This window comes from Perca flavescens, chromosome 18, assembly GCF_004354835.1.
Source record: "Perca flavescens isolate YP-PL-M2 chromosome 18, PFLA_1.0, whole genome shotgun sequence".
Lineage (NCBI taxonomy): Eukaryota > Metazoa > Chordata > Actinopteri > Perciformes > Percidae > Perca > Perca flavescens.
Window position 1 is genome coordinate 17,327,579 of NC_041348.1, and position 16,287 is coordinate 17,343,865.

General features: G+C 39.8%; 1 protein-coding gene across 4 annotated transcripts in view; it reads left to right on the forward strand.

Annotated features, from left to right (window-relative positions):
* Positions 1–16,287, forward strand: part of esrrgb (estrogen-related receptor gamma b) — a 134,879-nt gene that overhangs the window by 113,471 nt on the left and 5,121 nt on the right. For all 4 annotated transcript variants that reach the window (XM_028604864.1, XM_028604865.1, XM_028604867.1 and 1 more), the window contains 2 exons: positions 9,528–9,638; positions 10,165–10,326. In XM_028604864.1, the coding sequence (XP_028460665.1) occupies positions 9,528–9,638; positions 10,165–10,326 (273 nt within the window). The remainder of the gene's footprint in view (positions 1–9,527; positions 9,639–10,164; positions 10,327–16,287) is intronic.

Sequence of the window (16,287 nt, forward strand, 5' to 3'; positions counted from 1 at the left end):
AACATTGACCAAAATGATCTGGTTCCATCAAGTCAAGTCAAGTCATCTTCTCAAATGTGAAGTATTGTTTCTTTTATTTTATACTAATTTGTGACACTTTAAATTAATCAATAATTAAAATAATTGTTAGATGCAGCCCTGATGAGATTTTAAACAGCACTTATTGGTCTCAACTATTTAAGAGAATTATGATAAAAGTAGCATTGAAAAGGCAAAATAAATATTGTTTTTAAATGGAAATCTTACTCCCATTCTTCTGATTTCTGTTTTTTTCTATTATAGTTAGAATTAAGCTGTCTTGTATGGGACCAAAAACCTTATGATCAGCCAAATTATAAAACTTTTAAATAACCTATTAGATGCTGTTGAGATTGTGACCAAACTTAAAACAAGTGTTTTTAGCTCATGAAGAGTTGATCAATGAAATATGAATATAAAAAGCTTATTATTTAGGGTTATAAAGTGGAATGCTGAGCTTTAGGAGTAACTATCAAAATGATGAACATAGACAGTTGATCGTGACTCTAACACAGTCTTACTGGGGGCTAGAAGAAGGGTCAGTGATCAGATATTAAAGCAAGCTTTGTACTCCTGGAGACACCAGTGACATTACCCACAAGCCTTGCTTACCTCTCCTCACACTGTTGAGCCTCTCTGCGTTTAACTCAGATGGGTAGGAAAAAACTGCTGAGTTGGATGTTCCTACCAAGACTGACTGAGAAGTGTAAGAGTACTCTTGAAAAGCACAGGCTGTTCTCCTAAGACTTCCCTCTCCCCTGGGCTCTGGGTGTCTCTCTCCCTCACCCTCTACCTCCCTCTCTGTCTGTCTGTCTGTCTCTCTTCCCCTCTCTTGCCTGGCATATTGATCCGCTAAATGCTTTCCGAACATCCCACCTCACTTCCTGCATGTGTTGTTTCTCCTCTAGAGAGAGACCTTTGGGAGTACAGAGGGAAAATCTAGCCGATAGATTTTTCTTTTTCTTTTTTTCAAAGGAAAGAAGGTTGTTATGTGTTTGTTTTTTGCATTTGTTTGTTTAGCTAGAAGAGCTATTCCACCCTGATGCATAGAGTCTAGCTCTTAGTTATGCTTTTATAGAGAGTATTATAATACCTAATGCTGAATTGGGACTTCACTGTACACCTTAAAAAAAACTATATATATATATATATATATATATATATATATATATATATATATATATATATATATATATATATATATATATATATGCTGTGTGCAAGCAAGGGAGAAGTATGTATAATTTATTTGTTGAATTTCATGCCATGTATTTCATTGGCACACTTTTACTCCCTTGGGTTTTAGTTACTTTAGATCAGGGGTTTCCAAACTGTGAGGTGCCGAGGGAGCTACGGAGGCAGAGATACTGTGTGAGGTGAAAGGGAGAGGCGAATGTGTTCTGTTCAGGTGTTCTGAAAACAATGGAAGGTTAGTTAATATAGTTTGATTTGGCCCGCTTGTCAGGAGCAGCAGCAGCAGCAGTGGCTGTAACACATAACTCATGGAATTGTTTGAGGTACTTTAAAACCCTTAGTGCACAATCAACTTTAAAAATGTATAGAAAAATTATAGAAAAAAAAGGCACTCCTTATGAAGAACTTGTGGGAGAATTATCATGTTTTTCAAGTTTTCTTCAGAATCAAAGTAACTCAGTGAGCTTACATTTATGGGCACATTGTGGGACGGGGGGACGGGCATGATTGTCCCCATCAGTGTTGTAATGTAACAAAGTACAAATACTTAGTTACTGTACTTAAGTAGAATTTTCACGTATCTGTACTTTACTTTTACTCCACTACATTTCCCCTCAGCGTCTTCGTTACTAACAAGAAATGTTGTCGTACGTTGGAGTGAAAAAAAACTTCAAATTCTGTTTTTCTCGTTGTTGATGTCAGACTTTGATGTTTAAGAAGGTGTGGAAACCCTGAATATTATGCTTTACTATAAGGAAGCCACAATAAAGTTCATTATCAAAATTTTTCTGTACTTTTATTTCAGAAAATTACTTTTGTTATTCAAGTCTTTTACTCAAGTAATCTTCTAAAAGGTGTCTTTAACTTCTACCAAAGTCATTTTCTGTTAAGATACTTGTACTTTTACTCAAGTATTGCTTTTAAATACTTTATATGGGACTGGTCCCCATCCACCAAACAACACTTAGAGTTTAGTTGACAAATGATAGCTTCAGAGTAGTGTCTGTGTTTTTTAATACTTATTCAACAGAACATTATTTGAGCTCTGATATTATTAACATCCCTTCACAATGTTAGGACCAGCATGAAACTCCACTAAGTACAACATTATATCCCAGTTTTAACACAGATTACACCATGTTAAATTCAGAGTTCAGTCCACTGCCATCTACACTGATTATATAATATATATCCTAATGTTAAAAGGAGCGTTCAAAAAAACTGTTCATAGACTCAACCGTCATCATTTCTTAAAATAAACCATGGTCATACCATTTTGTTGTGTTCTGCCAGCACCAAACACAACTCATAATAGAAGCTAGGAGCAGTTAACTGCAATCTGTGTTGGTAACACAAGATTGTATGTCAGGCTCTTGGTTCACTGCCACTAATACAACTTCACTATGTATGCTGTGTTTGTTCATCTCAGAATGAAGGGTCATTCATTGTATTGCCATTAACACACTATTTATACATGCGCCCACTCTTGATGTCTTCATCCCTGCCCAAATATCTCACGCCGAGGCGTTGACTCTCGGCCAGAAAAAACAAAGTTGCTTCAGAAATAAAGCTGAAACTATTAGCGCATACTTAGAGGAAAACGGTGGGGTATTGTCTGTGGCGGGCCGAGCTAAGCTGTTGATGTGGACAGTCAGCGTGTGTGTGTGTGTGTGTGTGTGTGTGTGTGTGTGTGTGTGTGTGTGTGTGTGTGTGTGTGAGGGGAAATCTGTAGCCTCCACTGCCTGCTGCTCCTGAGACGTGGCATCACAGCCACCTCAACATGTGGCACAGTAGTTTATTCTCTGAAAGTGATGGCATTCAATTAAAAGGAAAAAGGACATTTAATCGTAGCATAGTGCCACACAACCTCTTACAGACATGGGGGGGCTTTGATCATGGAATCAGTGGGGGACAGCGGCTTGCCCTACTTCATGTAATGAGATCACCATGTAACAAGTGGCACAGGGCTGGTCATGGAAAAGGAATAATCACAAATATGATTGCAGGATGCATGTAAGAAGCAAACTAGTCTTAAAGAGATCTGCATTACATTACCGCCACATGTTGCATTATAAACCTCTTAAAATTGTCTATTTTACAGCTATTGGCATACCAAATGACCAAAACGTTATCATGTTAGAGTTATTACCTCATGAATTCGTATTACCAATGCTCACATTACAATCTTCCCATGCTCACAACATCCCAAAGTTATGTTTTAAATAGTTACAGTGCGGCAGTATCATAAGAACTGCTTTGCACTGCAGAAGATGTTGAAAGAACTTATGTGATCAGTCGTTCTAAAAGTGTCTAATATTTCCACCAGGACCCTCCTAAGCTCCGCTCTAAGCATGCCATCCCGAATTATAAAGTGCCAGCTGCCACAGTTATACACCAGCACCGTTGGTGGGCAGTGGAAACCCCTCCTCCCTGTAACACCTGCCTAATCAGCTGATTTCAGTTCTCAAGCCCAGTTTGGTGGCTTCAGGTGTGTTTGGAGTCCACTGTCGGTCCTAACAAATCATCTGTTTCGTAAGCAGTAGGGGAAGCAAAATGAGCCAGTGAATTAAAGTGATGAGGGGTTAACCATTATGTATTGTATGATGTTCTCTGTGTGGGTGCACATTACGTGAGTTTGGATGTGAGTAAGCCGTTTTTGTGACTAGAAATGAATTAATTATCTTGTGTGTGAGAGAAAAAATCAAGGAGACTCTTGGAAAAAATATTGTAGATGCCAGGCTTCTTTCCAGATCTGGCTTTACTGCTGTGCCTCTGCAGAGCGCCTGGATGAGCTGCACGGAAGGTAGCTGCAGGCGTCTGTTTGAGGAAACCAGCCTCGCTCAGTGACCCCTTAAATGTCCAGCTGAGGCTGATAAAAGGTCACAGGTCCAATGGAAAAATTCTCACGTAATTACAACTCGCGGAAGGTATGGTGTCAGTCACTACTGCCAGGAGTCACTGCCTGCAGCTTATAGCAGGGCTAATAACCCTTTAGCATTACTGTATAATGTTAAATTATGAAAGAATTTTCTGGAATTAATTACATTTTTTTTTTTACTTTGTGTGTTGAGTCACTCCTGGTATTTTCTAGTGAAGATGGAAGGTTTATTTTTAACTTTTTGTAGTTTTAGTGCTGCAACAAATTCTTCGTAATCTAAGAAATCACATCATCATGTTAGCAAGCATGTTTAAAAAGTATGTCCTATTGAAATAGAAGTGTACAACCCTGTTAGGTTTACAGAATTTCTGCCACGAACATTTTAACGATTTCTATAAAAGACACTTGAGCCTTTGCTCTTCTGAAGTCCATGCTTGCCGATTTTAGTGTTAGCTCACCGTTTCTGTGGTGTATTCTTTGCTTGTGGGGTTTTTCTGACACCACTGTACAGTAACGTGGTGGATAAATACAAGCTGCCAGACTATTTTGGCAACCTACACCGCTGTCTCGCCCTCGCCCAACCACAGATAGGGATCAGCAGTCTTTCCTGAGCGAACGTGGCTACCGGGATAACGTTACAGCCTTATTTTCCTCCAGCCACATACACAAAAGATTAGTAAAGCCATATCTAATATCACAGACTGTCAGGTCCCTTTTCCAATCAATAGGCTTAGATCAGAAACCAATCTATACACTGAGATTACATCATCAAAATAAAGATATAGCAAAAATCTATACTGTATGGGTGCCTTTAAAGTCTTAGCCGATACATCTGCACAGCATACAAAACCAGATTCAGTTTCACCTGTGTTGCTCTATGTCTAAGGCAGTTAAGCTGTAAAGACAAAATGGCTTCTGACCCCTTGCCACTTGAATTTGTCTTGTATGGCAAACTTGTCTATCTAACAGCCCATGTGTGGGGCCTTGTTTGCTTTTTAGGGTGTCAGAGTAGCTGGCAGACTGCAGCTGAGAGTCAGCGCCCACCCAGAGGCTCCGCACTGGCCTGTCCTCACTGTCTGGCAGGTGATAGATCAGACACGGAGGCTAACACGTGTTCCTCTGAAGAAGGGGATTTAGCGAAGCGCTGACCTCTTTACAACCCTCCGATACACACACTCGACTCACAGCACACACATTCATGTACGCACATGCCAAATGTATATCACCCTTGACAAGTGACATGGGATCGGACCTTGAGGTCCATGTTTCCTCTTGGCACCCTTCTCCCTCTATGTTCTTTTTCTTTTACCCACTTCAACACAGAGCAATTTGTGCACCACAGACTGAACGCCTGCTACGCCAACACATCGGGGATCCTGAATCGACCCGGCCATCTCCAGCCACACAGATGTTTTCAATTACAGGCACATTTGCGGTCAGCGCAGCTCTGTAATACACAGTAATACCCCTTGCAGACACGCCGGCTCAGATTTATAATAAGTGTAAAACATGATAAAGAGAGCGATGCCAGTGCGCGGTTATGGGAAAACAACTCCTGTTTTGTCTTGTCAGCCCCTTGGGGTTTAGAGCAGGTGGGACGCCATCCTGATACACCCCCTCCTCCCATTGTCCTGTGCCCATTTTCCTCTACCCTCCCTCTCTCTCTACAATCAAACAAAAGCTGTCCGATGTCTTTAGCTCTTCGCAGGCTCGCAGACTCGACCCTCACAAGTAGCTCGGCAAGGCCAAGGTCCATGTGCCCTGTAAAGGGTAAGCGACGGAGGGGGCGCACGCTGCATCCCTCTGATTTTTCTCAGCTAAAATAAGGAGCTCATAATCTCCCTTTGGCAGTGTTAGTCAGCCAGCCAATTCTGACACATTCTCTAGAAAGAAGCGCCTCTGACAGGTGAGCGGCTGAAAATAGTGCATGAGATACATAAACACACACACACACACAAACACACACACACACACACACACACACACAAGCACATGTTCATTTAGGAACAGACAAGCTCGATACACTCTGTATGAGCCAAACACACATTTGTGTGATGAAATCTGTTCTCTATAGAGCTTCATAGTATGAACGAATGTCACAAAGATAAACTCTGTTTTTTTATTTTGGGAGCAGCATCATTCGTTTTCACTTAATTTCTATTGTTTCTATCCATGTTTGATTTGTTCTGTATTTTTCTAGTGTCATTAATAGTGTGCAGGCCTGTAGCCAATGAGGACACTGAAGTCATGCTGTCCGTATTTTGTGAGGGAGTTACATGCTATATTTTAATAAAAAGGTACACATGGTGTGTATCACATATGGTGATTATAGTATCTTTAGACTCAATATAACAACCAGAAGATAAATAAATAAATGATTCATTATTTCCGCACCAGAATGTTGGCAGCATAGAGAAGGCGCACTTAGACCATGTTGGGTCTTTTTTTTAATGAGATTTACAGAAAATGTGATTACATTTAACAGAAAAAAATAAAGTTATTATTATTAAATTAAAATTTAACAATTACGATTTAGTGACCTTTTTTTGTGTTTGTGTTGGTGGAATTTAAGTATACCTAAAATCCTGGCTATAAACCTAGCTGTATGATTTCTATAATTGTTTCTCTTTTATGTAGATATAAAATCAGGATTACCAACTACTTTGCTGAAAAGAATAGGAATAAAAATAAAGAATAAATAGCCTATTAAACACATTAAAAGAATGAAATAAAGCCACATGACACAAACACACGCACAGCGGCCGCCACATAAAGGAAAACAAAGCCACTTTCATTGTGAATGTGCTTTAAGGCTGCACAAGTCAATAAAGATATTGAATGTGAAAGGGAAGCTGGCGTCAGGTGGCCATAAAGATTGCTCCTATGCAAACATGCCTCATCGTCTTTCCCCACTCATGTACACACACGCAGAGCAAGAATGGACTGTCAGCCAGTATCTTTGTGTCTTAGGCCGTCTAAGTTATGAGCATACTGTACTGTATGATCATACCAAGCTCATAACATTCAGCACACAGACTTCTACCAGCCTCACCCCTGCATCCATACTTTGGCTGCCACACGTTAGGGCCAGCAACCATAAAAAAAATGGATCTGGATGCTTTAAAGATGATCTGTTGCCCCCATGTCCCAGGCTCTCACACTACCAAAACACAAGCTCTCCTCTGGACCCGATTTGTCTTGAAGCATGCTGGCTGGTGTGGTTTTGGGCCTGAGGTGTGGAATGTGGTGCTGACGATGACACAAACCCCCACCCGCCCACCCCCAGCCCTCCACAAGGGGCCTCATCCAGCTGTCTTGTTGTGGTCAGATTCTCAGTACTGTGCCCTATCACATGGGGAGGAGATAATCCCGCACTGGTCGGATCAGGCGCTCGCTGGGACAGGAAGGGCTGTCAGGGAGGGAGATGTACACCCGATGCTGAAAGGGAGAGAAAAAAAGAGACAGACAGACAGGAAAGTGAGAGAAAGAAAAACAGAGATCTTGCAGAAAACTGATACATTCAGCCAAAAACAGCAGCTTGTTCTGTCTTATTCCCTGACCCTGCCATTCTTCAACATTATCCAACCATTTTTTTCCTCTCTGTCATTCTCTCTGCCCTCCTGCCTTGGGTCTCTGCAGTTTGCAGCGCCGCTAAGCTGTAAACTGAAACTGGTTAGCGCTGAGCTCTTAATTCTTGTCAGCGTCTATTAATTATGGGCCAGTTGGATGTTCCAGTTCAAACAGCCCCCGCGGATCTTGGAATTCTAACTCCGGCTGTTTGGTCACTTGTCGCTTGTCACAGCCACATGACCCCGCAGCCTGCAGTAGGGAAAACAGTGTGTGTGTGTGTGTGTGTGTGTGTGAGTGTGTGTGTGTGTGTGTGTGTGCCTGTGGGTGCGTGGGTGCGTGCGTGTGTGTGTGTGTGTGTGTGTGTGTGTGTGTGTGTGTGTGTGTGTGTGTGTGTGTGTGTGTGTGTGTGTGTGTGTGTGTGTGTGTGTGTGCGTGCGTGTGTGCATGCATGTGAGGATGGTGGTAGATGTCAGGGACAAAAGCAGCAACAATTTGTTGTCAGTTAGTTTGACAAGTCTGTCAATTTAGGGTATACACCTGCTTGATAAGTTTTTGCATTACACAAGCTTATTGTTGTGAAAGCCTTTACTGACTGCATGGCCCTTTATTAGGCGTGTGTGTGTTTGTGTGTGTGTGTGTGTCATTAAATAGAGAGAAGCTATTGAATTGATTTAATATCTGGAGTACATGCGTACAGTTTCCTGAAGCACAATTTATAATTTTAAATTTACCTTAACCAAGAGTAATGGTAGAAACAAGTACTAAAGCTCCATCTATCGCAAACCCAGTTCCAAGCTGCCTAACTGACTAATTAAAACCGCATCCACATGTGTTCAAAGAACAAGAAGTCTGTTTGCAAGCCTTATTGATTACTTTAAGGTGTACAAATGGAAAGCTGTGTTAGGAGAGGGACTCTCGATTTAGCTTCAATCTGCCAGGCATAAAATGATCTCACTGTGTTTGCTGGGAAGAATCAGCTCCCTCTGGGCACGGTGGGTAATTAGGTTAGTGGATAGTCGGTGTCAGGAAATTGAAAGACCATCCTAATCGGATTCTTTTGTTTCCAGGGGAATCAAAGAAATGTATACGAGTCACTGGGAAATCTCACACGACTCAATTCCACTTGACCATGTAAAATCTGTTTGCTCTCCCTCAATGCTCAAACAACTTTTAATACAAGGGTGTAAATCCAGCACATACGGTGCATCTGATGTAGCCTGTGTCCTTTGAGATGGCTTTCAAGATAATCCCTGATATGTCAGTTTGTATACTAACTAGATACTTACACTCTTCCATCTGCAACAAGGAGGTATTGAACTCTTTCTGTTAAAAGGTCCAAAATAAAAGAAAAAACTAGTAGTCCCAGTTACAGTATATGCATATATAATGACTTACTTACATACAGGATTATACAAGAAGTAGATCTCACCAGACAATCTGATTGGTCAACTAGACATTTAGAACATGCTCAAATCAGCATGACAGCACACCCAGAGCCATTTGAGCACACCTGGCGCATTACTTAAAATATCACTCCGCCAGTTCTGTCAACACTACGGAGTTGAATTAAAAAACTATTTAAAAATATTTGTATTTGTAATTGATTTAATAAATGAAAGCTAAATATTGCTTAAATAAAGTACTACCAAAGGCTTCCTTAACGTGCTGTAACTAGAAAAACAGCTGTGTATGATACTGAAGAAATACTCAGTTTTATAATGAATGTAAAAAATAATAAAAACACTGAAATCCTTGAGAGAGATTTATGACTCAGCAATATATTATGCAAATAGTATTTTATCATGTTAAAAGCTTTTAAGTTTCTTTGGGGTAGCAGCCATTTATACATGTGTAATATTTTTTGCAGGTGTACGTCTGGACCGGGTGAGAGGGGGGAGACAGAAGTACAAACGGAGGTTGGACGCGGAGAACAGCGCCTACCTCGGCCTCGGCATCCCTCCTCCAGCTAAAAAGCCATGTGAGTCACAGTTTTTTTTTCTTCTTTTTTTTCTATCTCACGTAGCTGAATGCTGAGTGTTAATGTTAAAGGAGGCACCTTAACATTACATTTATTTTTATATCAAAGCAGCCATTTCAAAACTTTGGGCATTTATAGAAATGTTGGGACTCGGAGTACTGCTATTAGAAATATATTCATTTTACAATTTACATTCACAATTTTTGTACATGGGATTTCACTGTCAGGGGAAACAATCTGTGTTCAGATGTGCTATAGTCTGATTCATGACCAGGCCAATCTCAACCTGCCACTTTTTTTAATTCACCATATATTATGACACGCAAGACTATATTTTGAATTTACACTTTTGCTATGTATTATTTATTCATTTACTTGTTGTGACATTTCTGTGCCCCAGTGTAATCCAGCCTACATTTCTTTTATTTTCTTCTTGTTTTAACTGTATATGCTGTCGCCTAAAACTGTTTCACAATCCATCTCTCACTTCTCTCTCCATCTCTGCATCCGTCCTCCCCTCTTTCAGTGACGAAGATCGTTTCCCATCTGTTGGTAGTGGAGCCAGAGAAAATCTATGCCATGCCTGACCCCACCATGCCCGACGGAGACATCAAGGCCCTGACCACGCTGTGCGACTTGGCCGACCGCGAACTGGTGGTCATCATCGGCTGGGCAAAACATATCCCAGGTAGAGAGACTTGACTGCTAATGAATGAATGTGTTGTCTGGGATATGGTTTTCAGATTCTTTTTTTCTTAATATAACAATTTTAAGCACTTACTGTTTACTTTTTTCCCCGTGTTTTGCCAAAAGTAGATTAAAAACAAAATATAATCTTTTTTTTTTTTTTTTATTGATATACTAATTAATGTATGACATAAGAAATAGGACTATGATTATTGGACCAGCTGTTTTGGTTCATGAAATTTAAAAACATCTATTGTAGTGTGTAAGGTAGTGTGAGCTTTTGACAATGAAGTATCCAACATTTGTACTTTTATTTGCTGGAACAATATAGTATGAGCTTACTGAAGTAGTTTACTGACTGTTGCACATACATAAACCCCCCCACACACAGACACACACAGACACACACAAACAATCAAACACACACACACACACACACAGACACACAGGATAATTAACATCTGCTACTCATCTGCACCTTAGGGAGAAGCTAGTCCCATATTCTAAAATCTAATCAATAAAGAGCAGCTGAAACCTTTGATTTGACTGGGTAGGGTGGGAGAGTCTGGGGGGTCCACCCCTATGTCAATGTATTCCATTTCAATCCCAGACTTAAAGAAAGCAATCCTCTTACTTACTTAAGAAGACTACACAGTAAAATTGATTTATTTAGGGGAATACTGATGGATTTACCCGCTCCTTGTTGACAGATTCTTAAATAAGACTTGTTATGCAAATGTTCTCTTTTTATCTCAGTTGAAACATACACTTTGGGCCTCCGTATGTTTAAAGGAAGCACAGGTTAGACTCAAAGTAGATACAGCTCATTGATCCAGTCATGTATGGTTTGTACAATATTGCACATGTGGCCAATTCAACACTTCGTTATTGCAATTAAGTGCTGCAGGACACACATTTCATCATCAATTAACTGCTACATAGTTTCTCAATCAATTCCCATCACAATTTTACAGTACAAAGTAACATCTTCAAATGCCTTGGTTTTGTCCCACCAACAGTACAAAATCCAAAGATATTTCATTGATAAAGATATCATATGATATGATAATCAATGTGTTGATACCAAACCTGTCCTGGGAACCTCAGAGGATTGACTTTACAAAGACACAGGGGAGCCGTTTGGCTTTGGAGGGACGCTGGGGTCCGAGGCAAGGGTGCTGTCTCACCACCGCAAGATGCTTTAACAGGGATAAAAGGAAGTCTTTTCTCTTTTTTCATCAAACATTTTGACACAAAATCTTTAAAAAAAAATCTAATTCAGGTCTATTTTTCAGAGAGAAATCCCAAATCCAATTCTTTAACAACGTCATAGCTACAGGGGGTCAGAAATTAATTCAAGCAATCTGCCGTCATATTTTTGGACTTCAATTTCTGTTCCATTTCCTATGTATAACTATTGATCTTGTATGCTATGTAGATCTAAATCCAGACCTGACAGAGTTATTAAAGGGGCATGGGACACTCTGGGGACATTTTACCCGGGGCCACCGGGTCAGAGTGTCACCAAGTAACGATTAAGACAAAAGGGGTCCCTACAGTTTAACAGTCCACTCCCATCATTACACTCATAGCCCACTGCGCAAATGGCCTTAACGATGAGGTAATAAGAGTCATTACTGCAGATCGCTCCATTAATGTAAAAGTCCTTCAACATATAGATGTGGAGACCTGGGAGGAAACATGCCACGTTGAATAGGTTTTCTGTTACATGTTGTCATTTTGAAGGCTTGATTATTTGTGAATTTGAAAAGCTGAGCTAAAGGCAACTTACTATGATGTGCTTTAATGTGCACCAGTTTACTTTAAATATGAAAGCAAATATGTGCACCAAATAAATAACATGTTTAACTTGGGCTTCTGCAGAAGCCCAAGTTAAACATGTTTGAGAGGAAGGCTGTAAGTCATCACAAGGCAGCCATTGATTGGATGTTGCAAACACTGTTGTGAAAATGGAAACAGAATAGCAGCAGGAGGTCAGAGGTGACCACTAATTTGTGCAGCTGTTAACACACACACCTTCATGTAAGTGCACACAACAGCATTCAGCGCCCTTTAGTATTTAGTGTTCATTCAGTTCAGCATGGCTTTCTTCCTCTTTCCTCTCTTTTTCTCTGCCACTCACACACACAGACTCTCTCTACCATCATATCTTTCACACACACTCTGTGGCTTCCTTGTTCGCGTGTTCCCCTGGCTCTCCCCCTCCTACTCCTCCTGCTCATATAGGGCCCTCTAGTCTCATTATTACCTCTGTCTTTTTATTAGGCCCATTAGGGCTCTTAGGAGGCCTGTAATGATACTAAATGAATAGAGAGTGAACTGCTGTCTGTTTTAGACCTAGCTCTCAATGACAGCTTCAAGCTTCACTGCCAACCACTCAGTATCTTCATTGTACTGAATAGGGATTCAATTACTTATCTGATCTGTACCTGTATATGTCAATGTACTGTTGCATAGCCAAAGCTCTCTTCTTTTGTGCAAACAATCACTAACATCCCACAGTATGCTGAGGATTGTTACCTTATAGAAATAGACACATGATATACTGTTAAATCATATGGTACAGTGATTCAGTATGACCTGTAACATCATAGGCTGTTACATGTAGATTTACAGTCCTAGTAAGTAGAATTGAATCCCAAATTTGATTCACCATCACTTAATTCAGTGTTACGAAGACAAACAACAACTATTTGGTTATCATTAAACAGAAAGACTCGGTTTAACTGTATAACAAACACCATCCCATTAAAATGCATTTCTGTAAAAAAAATAATAATCTACGGGCTCTGTCACAATGAAACAGTCAATAGACAGCAAGAAAGCTATGTGATAGCAACTATCTAGCTAAATTTACTTACTCCACTTCTCTTTAACTGAAAATGATCAGTTGAACCAATATTTTGTTCATTCAGTTTGTTATCCAACATACAGTAGCTAAATAAAGCAGTAGCTAAAGCTAACCTAAGCTAGTTTGACTAAAAGATAACGTTAGCTTAGCAGAGTGTCGGTAACTGCCATCTCAACTCGGTGTGTTTAAGTTGCCTTTAAATCCCATATTTAAATGTATTAAACTATAGATTGATTTTTATTTCGATTTCATCCAAAGGCAGAGTGCAGTATCTGCATTTTTTTTAAGTATCCTTTATAGCCTATGATTTAATTAGGAGGACTAATCAGCATTAAAAGGTATAAAATGAAAGCATTACAACCTTTCTATGCAGTTTTCCGGGCAGCCTGTAAACTTTAAACTCTTTTTCCTTAATTTCTCCTTCACTGCTCTCTGCCGTTGTAGGGCAGAATAGTAGATGATAATTCCTTTCTTTATAGTGTCGTGGAAACCTGTGGCATCCCTTGTTCATGCTTTTTGTCATCACAGGGACAAAACAGCAGAGACAGAGACATTCCCAGTTTGCTCAATAATGTGTCATGTTTGGTCAAACGGCAGTAAATCAGTAGGGTGAAATATTGATATTTCATCAGGGGGAATCACCCTCCACAGCGACACTTAACTCAGCCACCTCCGGGCGACACACCTGAAGCTCGGGGGTGACCCCCAGGGAGCCAAGAAGTCACTGCACCACTTCAGTAAATTGAGTAGAGAAAAAAAAAACGCACACACACAGTCTGGGGAAAAGAAAAGAATGATGAAGAAAAGAATGAGACTGCTAAAAAGGGTGCACTTCTTTCACAAAATGTGTAAAGAAATGTTAAAAGAAAAACCTGAGATAACGTAACAGAAGAAATGGTGGTATAAAATGATCTTTTAATGCTTTTTTGGGTGGGTGAACCAAATGAGAGCTTTGATGTATTACACACTAGTAATAAGCATTATTTTTTGTCTAAATCATTGCTCCTTTACATCAGTTTTTCTCACTCACTTTGTCTACACATGTATTATGTTAGACTCATTGATCCTCCCTCATTATTCTAAATACACCTTACTGGATTAAAACTATTAATTTTCTTGTCTTTTGGGGATGGAGAGTAAATTCATGAGTTCCTGGTGCAGCCTACAGTATGTACATTCAGTGATCCTGTAGTCCCTCCACCCCCACCCCCACTAAACGTGTACCGGATGTCCTCCATCAACTGTCTGTTTGTCAGATCTGAGGCTTGGATCGATCCCCCTTGCGCATTTGGTGGACTGATTACAATCTACTAATCAATGACACCCCCAGCACTCTTTTCTCTCTCCCTCATTCTGTCTCTCCCCATCGTTTCTCTATTTGCTTGATAAGAACCATCAGAAGGACCTCTTTTAAGTCAACCTGCCCCATACCCATCCATACAACCTCAGATTTAAGTAAGCAGGTGGTGGGTTCAAGGCCCTGGTCAATACCCCCAATCACCTTCCCATTCACTATAGAGTAGTGAAAGGTATTGTGGCACTTGAGGTCCTTTCAGATGTCCGTCTGTTTGATGTGGTGTGTGTGAATGTTAGAGAAGAGAGTTGACGGGTCGACCTCGAGATCTTGGATGGATTGTTACCTCGAGTGCAGAAGGTTGAACGCATGAGACAAAAGGATCAAGAAAGTGTCTATCAGATGGAATATGTTTTCGTTTTGTCTTACCTTGATTGAAAATCTTTCCCATTATAATACCATTATGTCCCTCTGTAATCATTATAATAATGCATTTAATTTAAAGAGAATTCCATCAATTATAGTTTATGACTTCATGTTATAACCAGCTCTAATTTTGAGAGCGCACACACAAGATGCGGATCAGTGTGTGTGTAAGACCAAATACACTCGTCTTAAATACACTGTGCTTTATAACCCAAAATGTTCCGCCATCTTGCCTTCATCAGGGTGGTATCTGAAGTTTCTTTGTATATAGTTCATCCATTAGTTACTGTTGGAGCCCTTATGCAACCACTCAAAATACTCTACAGTTACTTTACAAGAGAAATAGAAATTAATGAAATAAGATATACCTAACATTACAACCAGTACATCATTCAAGGCAACTGAGCAAACTCCTCCACTGAAAACTTTAAGGAAAAGCTAATAAGTGGAAGTTAGGATTTTTTTTGTGTGTTAAATTACAACTATCTTTACAGTATTAAGCTAAATCCATAATGGATAGATACAAGTTAAATCTTAATTTTCAGTACAAAAAAGGAAAATCTATACCCTTTCAAAACACAGCATACTCAAATCTCTTCCATCGCTTTTTGACTTCAACATATCCCTCCTTTAGCTGACTTTTTTTTTAAGATTTCTTGTTTGTTTTTTTAAATAAATGTAGTCCACTAAACTCTACACAAATGGCATCAAATATAGTTGCTTGTTTAACCTTTCAGGCTTAAAGTGCCTTAATAAATTCCAAACTCCTTGAAAGTTCAGATTACTATAAAAACGACCCAGATGAAGGAATGATAGCCCAAAAAATATTTGAGAGATGAAATCTGTTATATTTGAGGAGAGTTATATGACGGAGTTATATGATGGATAACTTCATATTATGACAGATGATGACACAAACCATGAAACAATGATTAAGTGACTGAGGCCACTTTGATTTCAACCCATTCATTTAGTCAGTTTGATTTCAGAATTCACATTATGTTCTTTCTTTAGTGCCATGACAAGAATAAGAGATGGTTAGGTTTAAAAGTGGATTTGTCATCACTAAGCGGCATCTTGCGGTTAAAGCAGCCCTAGCTCATGTTTCAAAGGCCTCCATACTTGACTGATTTATATTCTCCCCTTAAGCCCCCCACATACAGTCATCGGCCTCTGTTTCAAGTTGGACTTCTTCACGGATTACACAGAGCTGCAAACACAGCCCATAAAACACATTGAGGGCCCGAGTCGGCCAATTACAGTGGAGTGAGGTTAATGGGTTGATCTCGTGATTTGTCATGTGGTTTTACAGTGTGAGTGCAGCAATACCTGGAAGAAAATCTTAAAAAAATAACCCATTTTCTTTTCAA